The sequence below is a fragment of the Palaemon carinicauda genome, chromosome 13, assembly GCF_036898095.1.
Source record: "Palaemon carinicauda isolate YSFRI2023 chromosome 13, ASM3689809v2, whole genome shotgun sequence".
NCBI lineage: Eukaryota > Metazoa > Arthropoda > Malacostraca > Decapoda > Palaemonidae > Palaemon > Palaemon carinicauda.
Window position 1 is genome coordinate 126,745,005 of NC_090737.1, and position 17,500 is coordinate 126,762,504.

A 17,500-nucleotide genomic window follows, 5' to 3' on the forward strand; every position below is an offset into this window, starting at 1 on the left:
TATATATATATATATATATATATATATATATTTATATGTGTGTGCGTGTGCTCATGTGTGTAAGAACAGTTATAAAGAAAAAAACAGTATCTAATCAGACAAAAAAATTAGCAATTAGTTTTGGGGTCACGCATGAAATTAGGCATACCCGGTTAGCGGTACATTTTTTTTCTTTTCTTTTTTCCTTTTTTTTTTTGCGAAGAATTAGAAAGAATTACAGCCTTGGAGATCACGTTTCTCCCTCTGAGCTTCTTCTTCGAGAAAATTGTCGATTCGGATGTAGGAGAGCGCCTCTCTGGCTTCCTTCGGGAAGGAATTGCTACTATTTCAGCGATTGGGGGCGCCGATCGTCGTGACTTTTTGCTTTGAGAGAGAGAGAGAGAGAGAGAGAGAGAGAGAGAGAGAGAGAGAGAGAGAGAGAGAGAGAGAGAGAGAGAGAGAGAGAACTAACTGAATTTAACAATTTTTCACGTGAGAATGAGAGAAAGGAGATAATTTTTCGATAAGGCATTTATGTATTTTTCCACTGAATCTGAAACAAAATCTGAAGATACATAAATAGGCAAATTTTTTTTTATCAAGTTTTTATTTGATCTTATGAACTTATGGATAATAATTCATAATTTGTTGATGCTCAGATGTTATTTTAAATAAATATTCATCAAATTTTAGTATTAAGAATACTAATAAAATGCCTTTACTTATTTTTTTCGTGCTAATCATAATATACTTAAAATACCAACCGTTTCGAAGCCATTTTTCGTTTGATGTTTTTAAGTGGTTCCTTTTCCTTTTCACGAGTACCTCTTCCTTTCGTGCTAATATAGTTTCCCACGTTTCTTCCTATTCTTTTTATTTATCTTTTAGTTCTCTGCATTCGCCATACTCATTTGATTCTAGGTCTTTGTACCTGCCTGCCTCTTCATGGCTCATTTTTTCCATTCGTTTACTTTTTTCTTTTTTGCTTCTTCGGTCTTCCTATTATTCTCTCTTATTATCCTACATCTCTTTGGATATAGTTCCTCCTCCTCCTTCTCCTCCTCCTTCATCTTTTGTCCTCGGCAAAACCTTTCATCCTTTTATGCTTAGCCGACTCTCCTCAAACACCATCTCCTCCCTCTTTTATTCTCATCTCTTTTTTATACCCATCCCCTTCTTCTGAGCTCCTCCACATGCTATTCCTTTGCATCTCATCTTTATGCCTTCTTCCTTTCCTCCTTTATTTCTATCAGCACCTCCTCCTCCTCCTCCTCCTCCTCCTCCTCCTCCTCCTCCTCTCAGAACTCGTTTGTAACGATTAGGCGTGGGTCGTGTATGTAAATGTTGTTGGTCCCATTTTTGGACCTCTTATATGGTCGCAGGTATTCCGTGCGGTTGTGTGCATCCTTCGGCCCGAGAGATTCGGTGTCGTTGATGTTATAGTTGTTTTTTGTGGCTTTTTTTTTTATTTTTTTTTTTTTTTATCTTAAGCATTACAATGCCATTAGATGGGATTATTGATGAGGCTCAAATGGTACCTTTATGTTTCTAAATGGTACCTTTATGTTTCTAAATGGTACCTTTATTTTTTAAATGGTACCTTTATTTACGTAAATGGTACCTTTATTTACGTAAATGGTACCTTTATTTATCTAAATGGTACCTTTTATTTATCTAAATGGTACCTTTTATTTATCTAAATGGTACCTTTCTTTTTCTAAATGGTAACTTTATTTTTCCCGAAGCTTAAATGGTACCTTTATTTTTCCCTGGCTTTAGGGAGCAAAGTGATATCGTCCCTACAAAATCAGTATTCAAAGGTTTTATTCCTGTACCGGTAGTTTTATTGACAATTTAACTCAATATATACATATTTCTCTATATTTCCTTCCCACGCATTTTATGAATACATTTAAAATCCATTTTTCAAAATTGCTATCATCCCGTGTTTGTCATTTTTTTCATTGCTTGCCTTATTTGTTAAGTGTTCTATTTAAGTCAAATTTCCTTTTGCAATTTTTTCAACACAAGCACGACCATGACGTGACCCCAAACCGGATACTCCCTGACCACACCTGACCTTTGACGGTATCGTCTTCAGACGTCTGCCGGTTATTCGGTCACGCTCTTCGCACTAAGAGCAGTACTGTAATTTGTTATGGTAAACTAAGACGAGAAGATCATATTGGCTCCATAAGAATTACTCTCTTTTGAAGCCGGATGATCAGGATTTCATTTGATTAGTATTCATCTGAATTGTTATCCTCTTGTATTTGTGTTCTTCTCTTTCGTGTATTTATAGGTTTTATTTGTATATTCTTTATTCGTACATGGAATACCTAATCTTATTAATCTTTATATATACATCCAAGTTATTATGGCTCATATTGTCTCCATTGTAATTTAATGTTATTACTTTTACTAAAGTATTTTATTTTGATTGTTTATTACTTCTCTATTAGTTTATTTATATCCTTATTTCCTTTCCTCACTGGGCTATATTTCCCTGTTAGAGCCCTTGGGCTTCTAGCATCTTGCTTTTCCAACTAGGCTTATAGCTTGCCTTGTAATAATAATAATAATAATAATAATAATAATAATAATAATAATAATAATAATAATAATAATACTAATAATAATAATGGTTTTATATCATTTCTTTCAACTCCCTTGAGCGCCTCATTTCATAATAGTATTATTTACATAGTTTTTTTGCGTCAGCATTATTCCTCTTATAGACTCCTATTGTTCTTTAGGATCCATTTTCCCATATCTTCACTAAAACAGTATTTGCTTTTAACTTTTTTCAAACAGTCCTATTGAACCGGACAATATTTGCAGCTAAGATGTCTTTTGTTAGTGATATATATACTAATGCAAAGGCCAGTGGGATGTATTATCATATACCCTTATCTAGCCCAGACCAGAAGTAAGAATAAGGATTGGTAGAGTGTATCTAACATGTAATTAAGGTATAAAATTGTCTCTTGAAAACGGGAGTATATTCTTGAGAACATGCGCAGTATTCTCGCTGTATTCTTAGCAACCGAAGAGTATTTACTGGTGCTGAAATTGCTCTTTTAGATGTAATTGATAGTTCATTAAATTTTATGTAAAACCCATATTTGTGTGAGTGGATGTTTTTATTAGTCTTAATATTATTTGAATTTTCATTGTTTAATATTTTAAACTTTTTTTTTATTTTTTTTTTTTCATTTTCCAATGTTTATCTATTACATCGTCATCTTATTTTTTTTTCTAATTGCATTACTCTCGTCTCTCAGTTCTCGACTTTAGTTTGTCTTGTTTCTTTTCCTGATTTTCCTATCTTATATATCAGAATTTGGCTAATTAGCCTATATCTGTTGCTATAACATTTTACTTTTGAAAACTGTTCCCACCGTATAATCTCAGTCAAAATCGAAATCTAAAAAAAAATCGAATTAATCAATTTGAACCATTAAATTCCCCACTTCTCATCATCTTTGTGTCATGAATTTTTAGCCTACGAGTATATTGTCATTTTTAGGCCTACACTAAATAAAAATAATTTCATAAATTGAATTTACCACTTTTCGTCTGTTTTGTATCATGAAATTTTAGCCTACGAATATATTGACATTTTTAGGTCTACATGAATCAAATTAATTGATAATTTAAATTTCCCACTTTTCATCATCTCTGTATCATGAAATTTTAGCCTACGATTATATTGTCATTTGAGGCCTACAAAAATAAAATTGATTAATAAATTAAATTTCCCACTTTTCATAACCTTTTCCTATTTCATTATGAATTCACCTTTATCCATCATCGTTAAACCCTTCCACAGAATATGGGTCACGATTTCCCATACCTATAAATCCGTCTTGGTTTTTTTTCTCCTCGCATAACTCTCTTTCTTCGTGACTTATATTTTGGGGGACCGGATATATTTTTTTTTCTCTCCATCTTTAAGAATCTGAACATAATCTCTCCTTATATAATCTTTTGAATTGTAATAATTTATCTCAATATTCATGTATTTCGTTTGATTATTCTTCCCTTCGATATTTTAAGAAATCGTATATAAATCTCTCGTTATATGTGTACTAAAGCTCTCTGTTTGTTAATGTTATACTTGCTGACTTAACCATAAATGCAAATATCAGTGTTTATTAGTATGAAATTCTGTTAATAAAACTTAATTGTATTCTCAGCATTCTGTCCTAATCTTTGCTTAACATTTACAAAGTGTATACCATTACATGTACCTCATTTCTTTATTATAGGAATATACACTTCCATTCTGTTAAGGGCTATTAATCTTATATATATATATATATATATATATATATATATATATATATATATATATATATATATATATATATATATATATATATATATATGTGTGTGTGTGTGTGTGTGTGTGTGTGTATGTGTGTGAATTTTCCTTTTTTCTTATTTGCAATATCGTTATAGATCTACTATTGCCCGAAGAGCTTTGTTCCACATGGGTTTGGACTGAATCCTTATTATAATTCCCATTTATATAAATATTTTATCCAATAAACATTATTATTATTATTGTTATTATTATTATCATTATTATTATTGTAAATATTATTATTGTTATTAATTATTATTATTATTATTATTATTATTATTATTATTATTATTATTATTATTATTATTATTATTATTATTATTTGGGGATCCAGTCCCCCTAGTAGATAATTGTTGAAAACCTAAAAGAATACTCTTTCTGGCGTTACGACCTCAATGGACGCCCTCAATGGTCAGTCTATCGTTATTTGGGTTCCCCATCACTATTCTTTTAATATTTTAGTCCTTTTCTTCCCTCCCTAATTATTTTCTCATTGCATCGTCTTTTGTTTCAGTCATACATCTTATCACCTCAATTTATTTTTTGGGGTTGGGTTGTTTGAGAGAGATGGAGAATCGTTTATTGATAATTTGATTATCTTTAAAGAATCATCAGTTGGTTTTATATCATCTGGATTCTTGTCATGATGAATCATAGTCTTTTCGTCCCCCTAACCTAACCCAACTTAACCTTTTCGTAGTGATTTAAATATGGGTTGACAACATTTGCTCTTATTATTTTTTCTTGTTTCGTTCGTACCTCTTAGACGTTTGCTGTGTTTTACTATCTTCGTTCCTTTTCTCGCTCATTTTGTTGTTTTTAATCTGGTTTAGGTTTCCTCTTTTTTGCTCGTCTCTTTTCCCTTTCTCCCTTTCTTTGTCTCGGCTTGCAAGACTTGTCCGATTGTACTTGCCTCCTCGTTTATGTTCTTCGTATGTTTATGAATTTTATACATTCTTTGCTACACATATTTATGTATTTGTGTACATTAATTATCTAGTAAATCAATATTACACACTCTCTCTCTCTCTCTCTCTCTCTCTCTCTCTCTCTCTCTCTCTCTCTCTCTCTCTCTCTCGCTAAAGGTTAAAAGCATGCTGGTGGTATCGCCATCTGTCTAGAGCTCCTTTTGTAGATCTCCTCCTCCTCCTCCTCCTCCTCCCCCTCCCCCTCCCCTCCCCCTCCTTTTCCTCCTCCTCCTCTTCCTCCTCCTCCTCCTCCCACCTCGCCATATAAGGCACCACAGCCGTCCCCAATTGCATAGCGAAACATGTTGATGAAGGCCTCTCGGAGGAAGTTTAAACAACGCGAATAAATTTCCCAAGTCGTCTACCGATCGAAACAAATCAATCCACTTGCTGCGACCCTTTTTTGTTATAGAAAATTAGGCGTTGTTGTGCTCCGTGTTTTATGTGACATATTCGATAACCCTTATTTAAGCTTCTTGTGGAGTTTTCGAGGTGACCAGCGAGCTGTGCTGAACGAGTTGTTGGGAAGGCATTGTCTGTGCAACGGCACCTCCTGGTCTCTTTTCTTTATAAGTTATTGTTTTCATAGATATTTTAAAATTTTTGTCGCAAAGGGCCTCGGTTAGATTTTGCCAGTCGTCCCTATCTTGAGCGTTTAAATCAATACTTCCCCTTTCATCATCTCCTACTTCAGGCTTTATAGTCCTCAGCCATGTAAGTCTGAGTCTTCCAACTCTTCTTGTGCCTTGTAGAGCCCAGTTAAACGTTTGGTGAAATAATCTCTCTTGGGGGAGTGCCAAGAGCATATCCAACCCATCTCCATCTACCCCTCACCATGATCTCAACCACATATGGCACTCGAGTAGTCTCTTATAATTTAATTTCTAATCCTGTCCTGCCAAGTAGGTAGTTTTTATTTCCGGCTAATTTGCTTGTCTATTGATTTATAAAATTGCAAAAAATTGTGATTTTTTATAACAAAATCATTAGTGATGAGCAATTAGGTAGTTGAAAGATATAGGAATTGAACTTTTGAGAAGGCATCGTTTTTGTGGATTAATTTTTGCAGTCTCCTGATGCTGTTGTTATTATCAGTATTGTTATTACCGGTGGTATTCTTAATCACTTTTAGCATTTTTCTCTGACCTGATCATTTATGTACCAAAGTGGTTTAATGATCTATGTTCTAATCTCAGTTTCTCAAGAGTAACATATGCATTTTGTTTACTTGTCTAAATGAAATGACTAATTATGCCTTCTGTTTACCTGCCTAAATGAAATGACTAATTATGCCTTCTGTTAACCTGCCTGAATTAAATGACGAATTATCCCTTCTGTTTACCTGCCAAAATTAAATGACTAATTATGCCTACCGTTTGCATGCCTAAATTAAATGACTTAATTATGCCCTCTGTTTATCTGTCCAAATTAAATGACTAGTTATGCCTTCTGTTTACCTATCTAAATTAAATGACTAATTGTGCCTTCTGTTTACCTGTCTAAATTAAATGACTAATTATACCTTCTGTCTACCTGCTTAAATGAAATGACTATGTCTTCTGTTTACCTGTCTAGATTAAATGACTTATTATGCCTTCTGTTTACCTGTAAATAAATAACTAAAATGTCTTCTGTTTACCTGCCTAAACAAAATCACTATTTATGCCTTCTGTTTACCTGCCTAAACTAAATCACTATTTATGCCTTTTTGCCTGCTTAAATTAAATGACTAATTATGCCCTCTTGTTTACCTGTCTAAATCAAATGACTATCTCGTTGGAGGTTCTGCATTTACAGCAACACACTATAACCTTTCCAATCTTTAAACAATCGTTTTTAGGCGATTTTAATGTTCTGCCTTCTCTATTTACGTCTTTCGTCTCGAGAGCGAGTTGATAACTGTGCTCTCTACATTCGGTGGGGAAGAAGAAGAAGAAGAAGAAGAAGAAGAGAAGCAATTCTGTGTGTGTGTGTGTGTGTGTGTTTGTGTTCTAGGGAGGAGGCGGTTTCCAAGTCGTGATGGATTATGGAAGATAAGTCTCCGCTCGAAGACAAGGCTTTTAGAGACTGCTGTGTTGCTTGTGAGAACCCGTGCAACAAGAGAAGTGCAGGAGAACTGTGTTTGTTTGCTTTTTGGCTAGAAGCTTAACGATCAAAGCGTTCAGACTAATTTTTTTTCTTTTTTTTTTTTAGCTGGGATTATCTGATGCGTAGTTATTGGTACAGACAGTTGAAATTTATAGGATAAGTCATTATTATTATTATTATTTATTATTATTATTATTATTATTATTATTATTATTATTATTATTATTATTATTATTATTATTATTGTTAATAGGTAGGCTAAAACCCTAGTTGGAAAAGCAGGATGCTGTAAGCCCAAGGGCTCCAACAGGGAAATTAGCCCAGAGAGGAAAGGAAACAAGGAAATAAATAAACCACATGAGAAGTGATGAACATTTATGACATCATATTTTAAGAACAGTAACAACATTGAATAGATCTTTCATATATAAACTACAAAAATTTCAAAAACCAAGAGGAAGAGAAATAAGAAACAGATAGAATAGTCAATCCTGATAAGAAGTTCTTGGTTCATCATTTAAAGTTTATGAATAAGTTATGATTGTTTAGTGTTGCATTCTGAAGGTTATTGTTTACTTAGTCGAATGGTAGAGTTATGAAGTTAAGCTTCTTGAAGGCATCAGGTAGTTTGGAAAAAGTATTAAAAGCTCTTCTAGTAAAGGATTTTTTATCTGAAGTTTTTAGGTTCCAATTATGTGATTTATTCACGTGCAAACAATTATCTTCAATTATGTTTATTATTAAATCTTCTATGATTTTACTAATGAAATATTTTCATCTAAATCCCACTCCATATACTGAATATTGAATCATACAAAGATTGTAAAAGTTTATCTGCTTACGCTGCTCAACCAGCAAGTGAAACTACAATAACTTTGTTTTGCATGCTTTATACTTTTTCATTGATATTGCGTTTTATTTTTTCAAACTAATTCTATATTGATATTTTAGTTGTTTTGTTGCTATATTCTTTTCACCATAACAACAAATAAGTCACTTATTATATCAATAGAGCTCATGTTCCCATAATTCTTATTTTAAAAAAAGTTAATTCAATTCCATCAAACTGCTAGTTGTTTATTCTTCTGATGATAATATTTGGACATGATTGTTTTCTGCTTGGCGCAGATTGTATCTACAATATCACCCATTATACCTTATTACGGAAACGCCCTTCGGGGAATCCTTTTCTGTCAGGATAAGGTCATCAAGAAGCTAAAGATCCCATCAGTTTAAAAACACCTTCTGACAGTTACCTTGAAAAAAGCAACGATGTTGCAGCCTCCGTCGCGCCCATTTTGGTCTTTGTAATGCCAAGGAAGTCAGAGGAAAGGAACGTGTTTTCAAAGGGGAATTCAGGTTAAGATGTCACTCGAGCAGTAATGACGTTGGCCAGTTGTGGGTGTTGTGTTGGTTTCGGGGAATAAGATATGCAGTATTTTTTTTTTTATTATTATTTATTTGTTGCGTAATATTCTTATTTATTTCATATTAATTCCAGGAGCATATACTGTAATATAAGTTGAAAAGTATTTTATCAAGTTACTGTTTGAAATACTGAAATGTTGTTGCATTTATTTTGTCAAATTACTGTTTATAAGACTGAAATGTTGCATTTATTTAGTCAAATTACTGTTTAAAAGACTGAAATGTTGCATTTATTTTTTGTCAAATTACTGTTTAAAAGACTGAAATGGTTGTTGCATTTATTTGTCAAGTTACTGTTTTGAAGACTGAAATATTGTTGCATTTATTTTATTAGGTTACTTTTTAAAAGACTGGAATGTTTCTTTTCATACTTTATCTTCAAATGTGGCAATATGTTTCCTAACATATATTTATTTACAAATATTTTTACTTGTTTATTTTATTCATTTCTTATGAAGTCCAGGATCCTGTACCGTAATATTGGTTTAAAAGTATTTTATCAAATTTGTTTAAACTATATAAATAATGTTGCATTTCATAGTTTATCTTATGTGATAATATATTTCTTGAAATATGTTTATATACATTTTTTTTTCTTTTTTTGCAGGTTGGTGGTCACTTTTCGCTTTTCTGTACCGGTGTGGGATCGGGTGAAACGAAAGTATTCTGGACAATGTAAGTAATTTGTATATCTATAAAATCATATTTATTGTAATTTTTAATCACATTTCATTATTCAATTTATGTATTCTCTTTTCATCTTTCTTATAAATTTAAATTTTATCATTTTAGACGCGTAGTCATGTTTGTAAGTATTTTACTCACCGGAAATGGAATAAACAAACTGTTTTGAATATCTTTAAATGGCTGGTCTGCCCATTTATGATTAAACATGCGACTTCATCCCTTAACTTCCTGTATTTCTGGCCCTTTGCATTGCTCGTTTTCCCTTTCATTTTCACTCTCCCTACTTGTAATGTCTCCTCCAAATAGAGAGAGGCGGAGAAGAAGGGGAAGAAGGAGAAGTCTTGGCACCGTGCGAAGCTCTGTCGCTTTTAGGGTCAGTGGGAATTCCGAGCCTTAAAAAGGCAGTTAGACGTCTCGCGTCACATGGGAAAGAACGATTCAATGTCTGTTAAAATGGAGAACCTGTTTTCTTGAAGGGTTAACCTCCCTCTTGTCTTCTGTCTGTAAAATGTGATGGAATCTTATCGCCAACATCAAGTGTTTTACGGTTTTCTTTACAGAGATAGTGAGATTTGGTTGATTTGACTTTCATTTCTATAACGTTGAGATTCTGTTGTTGTTGTTGTTCTCTAAGTCTGAGAACTATTATGCATCAGTTACGACACATGAAATATTTCATATTTTAGTGTGAGGAATCTCTCTCTCTCTCTCTCTCACCTCTCTCTCTCTCTCTCTCTCTCTCTCTCTCTCTCTCTCTCTCTCCCTCTCTCTCTCTCTTACAACTGAGATTTTGCTGTTGTTGTTTGTTGTTGTTCTGCTTCTTCTCTAAGTTTGAGAACTTATGCATCGGTTACGCCACATGGAATATTTAATTTTTTTAGTGAGAAGAATCTCTCTCTCTCTCTCTCTCTCTCTCTCTCTCTCTCTCTCTCTCTCTCTCTCTCTCTCTCTCTCTCTCTCTCTCATTTATGTAACTGAGATTTTCTCTTTGTTGTTGTTGTTCTTCTTTTTCTTCTTCTATGCCTCGAAGAACTATTATGCATCGTTTACCAGACATGGAATAATTTGATTTATTTAGTGGTAAGGAATATTTTAATTTTTCTAGTGTAAATAAATTATCTATCTCTCTCTCTCTCTCTCTCTCTCTCTCTCTCCTCTCTCTCTCTCTTCTCTCTCTCTCTCTCCATGCAGTAATATATGGAATATTCAATGCATGGCCAGCAGCGACCCACTCATTTCAACAAAAATCCGTTCTCATGTTTATTGCTAGTAATGAAGTTTGGGCCGTTGGTTTATGGCCCGACGTTTATCATACGATATGGCCACATCCTTTCGTCGAATAAATCTGCATATATGAAATATGATATGCCTCTGGTCCTTCTTTCTTTCTCCTCTCGTGTTTTAAAGTTTATGGAGATCTCGACATTACTTCTGTTATTTTGTCATAAATAGGATATCGGCCCATAAAAAAGAATATGCATAGTTTTGTTATAGATATAAGACAGATATAGAGGAAGAATCTTTAAGCTTTTTTATATAGAAGTTATGCTTTTTATATATTTTAATAAACAGACGAGTTTCTAGAGAGTTTACTCAGGTTTGAGTATGCGCTTACAAGTTGCCATAAAATTTACAGGCAAATTTAGAACCAGTCAGCTTAGCCCCTTGTCAATGTTAATGTGGTTGACCCTTGTTTTTGGTAATGGAGTAACCATAGTAAATAGTTAATTTCACCTAATTCTTAACGTTTGCCGTCATGAATTTTGTTTAATGTAGAAGTTTGTAAATAAAACTGATATGAAGCAATCAGATGTGGTAAATAATTGTTCACAATAAGACAAGAAAAGTAATGATTATAGGAGCCTCAAATATTATGAATATCTGATGCTTCATTAGTTTTGGCATTGTTCTGTACTGACGATTTTTAGTATCTTGTGGGTTCATTGAAATATAATTTAGTTTCGATGTCAATATTGGTCGATGCACGAACCATCCTGTAGGCCTAAACTGAATTTGAAAAATGATCGGTGGTGTGTTACCCTCTAGAAGCTATATCATTTATGGGGAGACTCAACGCCTGAATCAATAAAGTTTATTACTTTCGGTTATAACTGTACCTAGGCCTACTAGAAATTTTTTTCATCGACAGATAATCCTAGGCCCAATAACTGTTGACTTTGGGATTGAAGTTGCTATTTCTTTAGTTCTGTGAATTAGAATTTTCATGTTTTGGATGCAGTTTTATTTATATTTTTGTGTATAGAATAGCAATATGTATACATATGCATTAACATAATGTATAAGTCTATCTATGTATCTATTTTTTCTAGGAAATATCATTTAGAAACTGCGTTTCGTATAATCTCAGACTTAAGTGCATGGTATCTACTCCCACCTAATCCTTGTGATGGATAACATAATGTCCATCCTTGACAGCCCGGAGTTCATCACCTCAAACCTTTAAGAGTGTAGTTTATAGCCAGAGAGAGAGAGAGAGAGAGAGAGAGAGAGAGAGAGAGAGAGAGAGAGAGAGAGAGAGAGAGAGAGAGAGAAGGGGGGGTTAACATGGGGGTTTTCGTTGTTGTCCTGGGAAATGGGAGTATAAAGAGACAGGCCAAAGAGCCCATAAATGGACGAATGGAGCCACTAGCCTCAATTTACATTAACCTCAAGCACGCAATGTCAAGGTAAACTCGTTTTTGGAGTGTGCGTGCGCGCCCGCATGCCATTACGTATAAACATTTACCAGTTAAGCTTGTGACAAAATTTCGTTATTCATGTGACTTCATTTATGATTAATAATTTTATTATATACTGGCGTAAGTGACCCGTCAAAAAGGACAGCTACATATTTAGACAGATATAGCAACCACCTCTTATCAGGGTATGACTAACCCCTCTCCCCCCTATCCGAGGGACGGGAAAATGACCGAGTTGTTATGTTTAGCAATGACCATATATATATATTATATATATATATATATATATATATATATATATATATATATATATATATATATTTATGTGTGTGTGTGTGTGTGTGTATGTATATATATATATATATATATATATATATATATATATATATATATATATATATATATATATATATATATATTAGCTTTGGTTCATGGGGCTATTATATCTTGCCTGATTGCAAATCGAATTCTCATAGGTACTTATCCTGAAAATAATTTGATTGAAAATCATTACATCGAGTCCGTCACCGGGTATGCGACCGAGGTTAACAATCTCTCTGCCCATCAAATTAGTTCTTTTAATCACTTTGCTAATTTCCTCTCTTCAGCATGAGATTGGTTCCTGGTTCCGATCCTTGGTTCCAATCGTTGTTTAATCTCGTTACGGGATTTATTTGTTCGTTTGCTCGTTTTCGATATGGCTTTTTTCGTCTCATTTCTTTTCATCTTCATCAGCCATTTGTTTTATTTTGCGATGTTCGTTTTATTATTTTGGAGACTGTAGCTTCTTTTTGATTGGCTGTTTTGCTATTTTTTCATTTGTTTTTTATATATTTTTTTATCTTTATTGTTTCTCTATTAGTTCACCAATCAATTATTTTATTATTTTGGAGTCGGCAATTTCTATTTGGTTGCTTGTTTTGCTATTTTTTCATTCGTTATTTATAGTTTTCTATGTTTATTGTTTCTGTATTAGTTTACCAATCAATTATTCTATTATTTTAAAGTCTGTAATTTGTTTTTGTCTGGCTGTTTTGCAGTTTTTTTTATTCGCTATTTGTATTGTTTTCTAATTCTATTGTTTCTCTATTAGTTCACCAATCAATGATTTTATCATTTTTAACCAGTATTTCTTTTTATTTTGCTGTTTACCTATTTTTTTTTATTAAATATTTCCTTTGTTCTTTATCTTTATTGTTTCTCTATTAGTTCATTTATAAATTATTATTTTCTGTTTTATTATTATGTAGTCAGTCATTTCTATTTCATTGACAATCTTGTTATTTATTCATTAGTTATTCATATTTATCTATATTATTTCTATATTAGTTCATTATTCATTTATATTTCCTTGTCAGATTATTTATTTGTTCATCATGTCAGAATCTGTATTTGCACATCAGCCATTTAATTTATTTTTACACATCTATTTTTTTTCACTTTGTTTAAATCAGATTTGAGAGAAATTTGATGGTTTATGCTTGACATTATCATACGATCATCATGATCGTGTTAATTGGCTCGTCGGCGTTCTCTTTGGGGCTACAAATTGGGATAATTACATATCAGTCTCCCACTTAATCAAAAACTCCATAAGAGATTTCGATTGCTGGAACTGAAGATGAGTTGGAAAAAAAAGGTAATTTTTTTTTTTTTTTGCATGTCGATCACAATGTTTATCTAGATGTTCATTTCATTGCTGTTAGTTGATATATATATATATATATATATATATATATATATATATATATATATATATATATATATATATATATATATATATATATATATATATATATACATATATATATATATATATATATATATATATATATATATATATATATATATATATATATATATATATATATATAAAACACACACAACAACCTCAACAAATGCAGCCGATTCTATTCCACTGCAGGATAAAAGCCTCAGACATGTCCATATATATATATATATATATAATATATATATATATATATATATATATATATATATATATATATATATATATACGGAAAAGATATTCATTTGATTCAAGCTCTAGGTTTCTGTTTCTAATCCCTTTTACAAAAATTGCCATTTGTGAATTTTTATATATTTATAAAATCCTGCTTCCGATATACATTAGTTTTACAAATGACACCACTTAAATGGGTTACCCTTTTTTATCATTCATTAGAATAATTGTTTGAATTTCATTCTTATGTTTTAGACATTCTTAGTAAATTCAGACATTGCGTTGCTTATATTTAAAATTTCCAGGTTATTAGTAACGGGAAAACTGGAATGATTAACATTTTTTTGAATTTGTAAATAAAAGTTGTAAATAAAATGTATTCATATAAAGCTTTGATGGTGTACAAATCCCCATGTTTTTTTTTTTTTTTTTTTCAAAAAGTTCTTTTTACTTGCGAAGTTGGAATTTATTTTTATTCATTATTGGTAAAACTCCTAATGAAATTGTCATAGTAATTAATGTTTTTTAGGTTAGCCATGACTTTCATTAAGTTCAGTCATCTCATATCTTTCGCATGCTAAACAAGCCTTCAGTTTTTGGAATTTCAGCGTGCAGCGTTTCGCCTGTTTATCCTTATTAAATAAAAGCAAGTTGGCCCTGATTCGCTGCTTCAGCAGCAACAACACAGAAACCTTGTCTGAAATTAAGTGGCTTTGTGGCCTTAAGGTAATGGGTCATCTTATAACATTAGAAGCTCTTGGGTACATCAGTTAACATGCCTTGAGCTTTAGAAGCTGAAAACCTTCTTACAGAATTAGAAATCAAGCATTATTTACGTTCCAAGCTCAACCTGCTGAAACGACTGCACTGGAAATCATCTGACCTCGAAAACATAGTGCCGAAAGCGTCTTCATCTTGGTAAAATCCAAAGCTGCTGGTTATATCGGCCTGCAAATGATGTCTTGGGAAATGCTTGCAGTTTCCCGTTGAGGTGGCAACAAGATAAAACCGGCAAATGCTTTGAAAGGAGGTTCTGGCATACCACCACCACGGCAATCAATGTTAACCCCGTGGCCACTGCCAGTAACTAACAATAATAAGTTTACAAGTTTCTCCTTTTTTGGGGACTGATAAAGACCGCCGGTGACTTGCTGTCATGACCTGCAAGGACATTGGTAATGAGGTGCATCTACGCATTACTAGCAGGTAATGCTTAAGGGTACTGTCAGTTATTAAATCCCAGGATGGTGTCAGTATCAACGCGGATATACGTTATTTTTAGGAATCATTTATATTTTTTATTTATTCCGTTACAAAAAAATGCGAAGACTGTTTATTTCAGGTGTAGATGGAAGAAAACATTCGTTTTTTTATTGGAGAGAGAGAGAGAGAGAGAGAGAGAGAGAGAGAGAGAGAGAGAGAGAGAGAGAGAGAGAGAGAGAGAGAGATAAATAGATAGTAGTAAAGTAGATAGAAAAAAATATGTGAACTTGCTAGACTCCATTGACAAAATTTCTGCCGATGGTACTGTTAGTAACGATGTTTATCATAGATGAAAACACTAACAGAAATTTGATAGATTGACAGATAGATAGATAGATAATAAAGTAAATGGGTAAAATATGAGAACATGCTGCACTCCAGTGATCAAATTTCTGCCGATGGCAATGTTGCATCAGGGAAAAATAATGGAAAGTATCTTCAAAAAAAGGAAAAAAAAAAAGCGTTAAATGTGATTTACACGGGTGGGCTGTCTCGTTCGAAGTTTGGGGAAAAAAGCCAACGCCTGTGTGATGGATGAACAGAGTTATTTGTTTTCTGGCAGCTCGGCTCGTTACGACCGAGTCGAAAAGATAGGTAATTGCTCTTCTTTTTATTTTAATAGGTGGGTTTTATTTGTGATTTCGATAATATCCTGTGAGTTGTTAGTATGAGAGCAGGAGAGTTTATTATTATTATTATCATTATTATTAGTTTTGTTGTTGTTGTTGTTGTTGCTTCTGCGAGGTGGATGCTTGAATTTTTTTTAATGAGTGGTGGCCTATTGGAAACATCCCTGCTTGGTGATCTATCAGACTGGGGTTCGAGTCCCACACAAGCTCGATTGTTTCTTGTAGTGTCTGCAACCTCACCATCCTTGTAAGCTAAGGATGGGTGGGGAGGGTGTTTGGAGGAGCCTATAGTTCTACCTGTTGAATCATCAGCATCCATCGCCTGGCCCTCCCTGGTCCTAGCTTGGATGGAGAGGGGCTTGGGCGTTGATCAAATGTACATAGTGTTAGTCGCTTGGTCATTGTCACTGTCCCTTGCTTATGCTATTCATGGGTGGCATTTAATCCTTAAACCTTTAAATTGATATGATCATGAACATATTTTATTTTACCCTTTTAGCACAATACAGCAAAGGCAGCCCTGATATTATACATATTATTCAACACCATGACGCTGCATAGCGCCAGTTCCCATAAACATTATTATACATTTAACAAAAACATATTCTACAACATGTTTTCATTTAATGAGAGTAGAAACGAAATTTTCAAGGTTTTACCAGATTCTATTTTTTTACCCATATTTAAAGGTGGGTCCAGTGGTTGAAAAATGGGGTATCGGAGGAGCCAAGCGAAGAACCTAATCAGTAGGACCGACAAATTACACCCATACACCTGACACCTCCTTTTCTCTTGTAGTCGTCTTCCATCTGTCTAAGGGAAAGGATAGAAAATAGGTAGACAAACCGATAGTAAGACTGTTTTAGGGTAGAGTTCTCTTGCTTGAGGTTACACTCGGGTACACTTTTCTATCATATTTCTATTCATCTTGCTTTTTTTAATCTTTCATAATTTATTTATGACATAACTATTTTATTTCCTTTCCTCTGGCCTATTTTCCTTGTTGGAGCCCTTGAGCTTATAGCATCCTGCTTTCCAAATAGGGTTGTAGCCCAGTAAGTAATAATAATAATAATAATAATAATAATAATAATAATAATAATAATAATAATAATAATAATAATAATAATAATAAAACAAGATAATAGACTAAACTTTTTTTTCCTATATCTTTAAAGCAAAATTTTTATTTCCGAGGCTGAAAAGAAAGGAACGAGTTCTTGTTGAAAGCTACGCACGAGGCCAAATCGAACCAAGAGTGGATAAATTTGCATGAATAATCATTCTACACTAATTGCTGGTTACGCGGGGCAACCTAAGCTCTCTTAGCTTGAAGTGCTGAAAGGAGCAACCAAGGTTATGACTTGGACAACCCAAGGGAAAGTCAAGTCATGTGGTCCCCCCCCCCCTTTGTTTTTTTACACATG

General features: G+C 33.1%; 1 protein-coding gene across 1 annotated transcript in view; it reads left to right on the forward strand.

Moving 5' to 3' along the window:
- LOC137651796 (protocadherin beta-6-like) overlaps window positions 1–17,500 on the forward strand; it is a 75,821-nt gene that overhangs the window by 19,297 nt on the left and 39,024 nt on the right. The window contains exon 2 of the mRNA XM_068385013.1: window positions 9,440–9,507. Coding sequence (XP_068241114.1) covers window positions 9,440–9,507 — 68 coding nt within the window. The remainder of the gene's footprint in view (window positions 1–9,439; window positions 9,508–17,500) is intronic.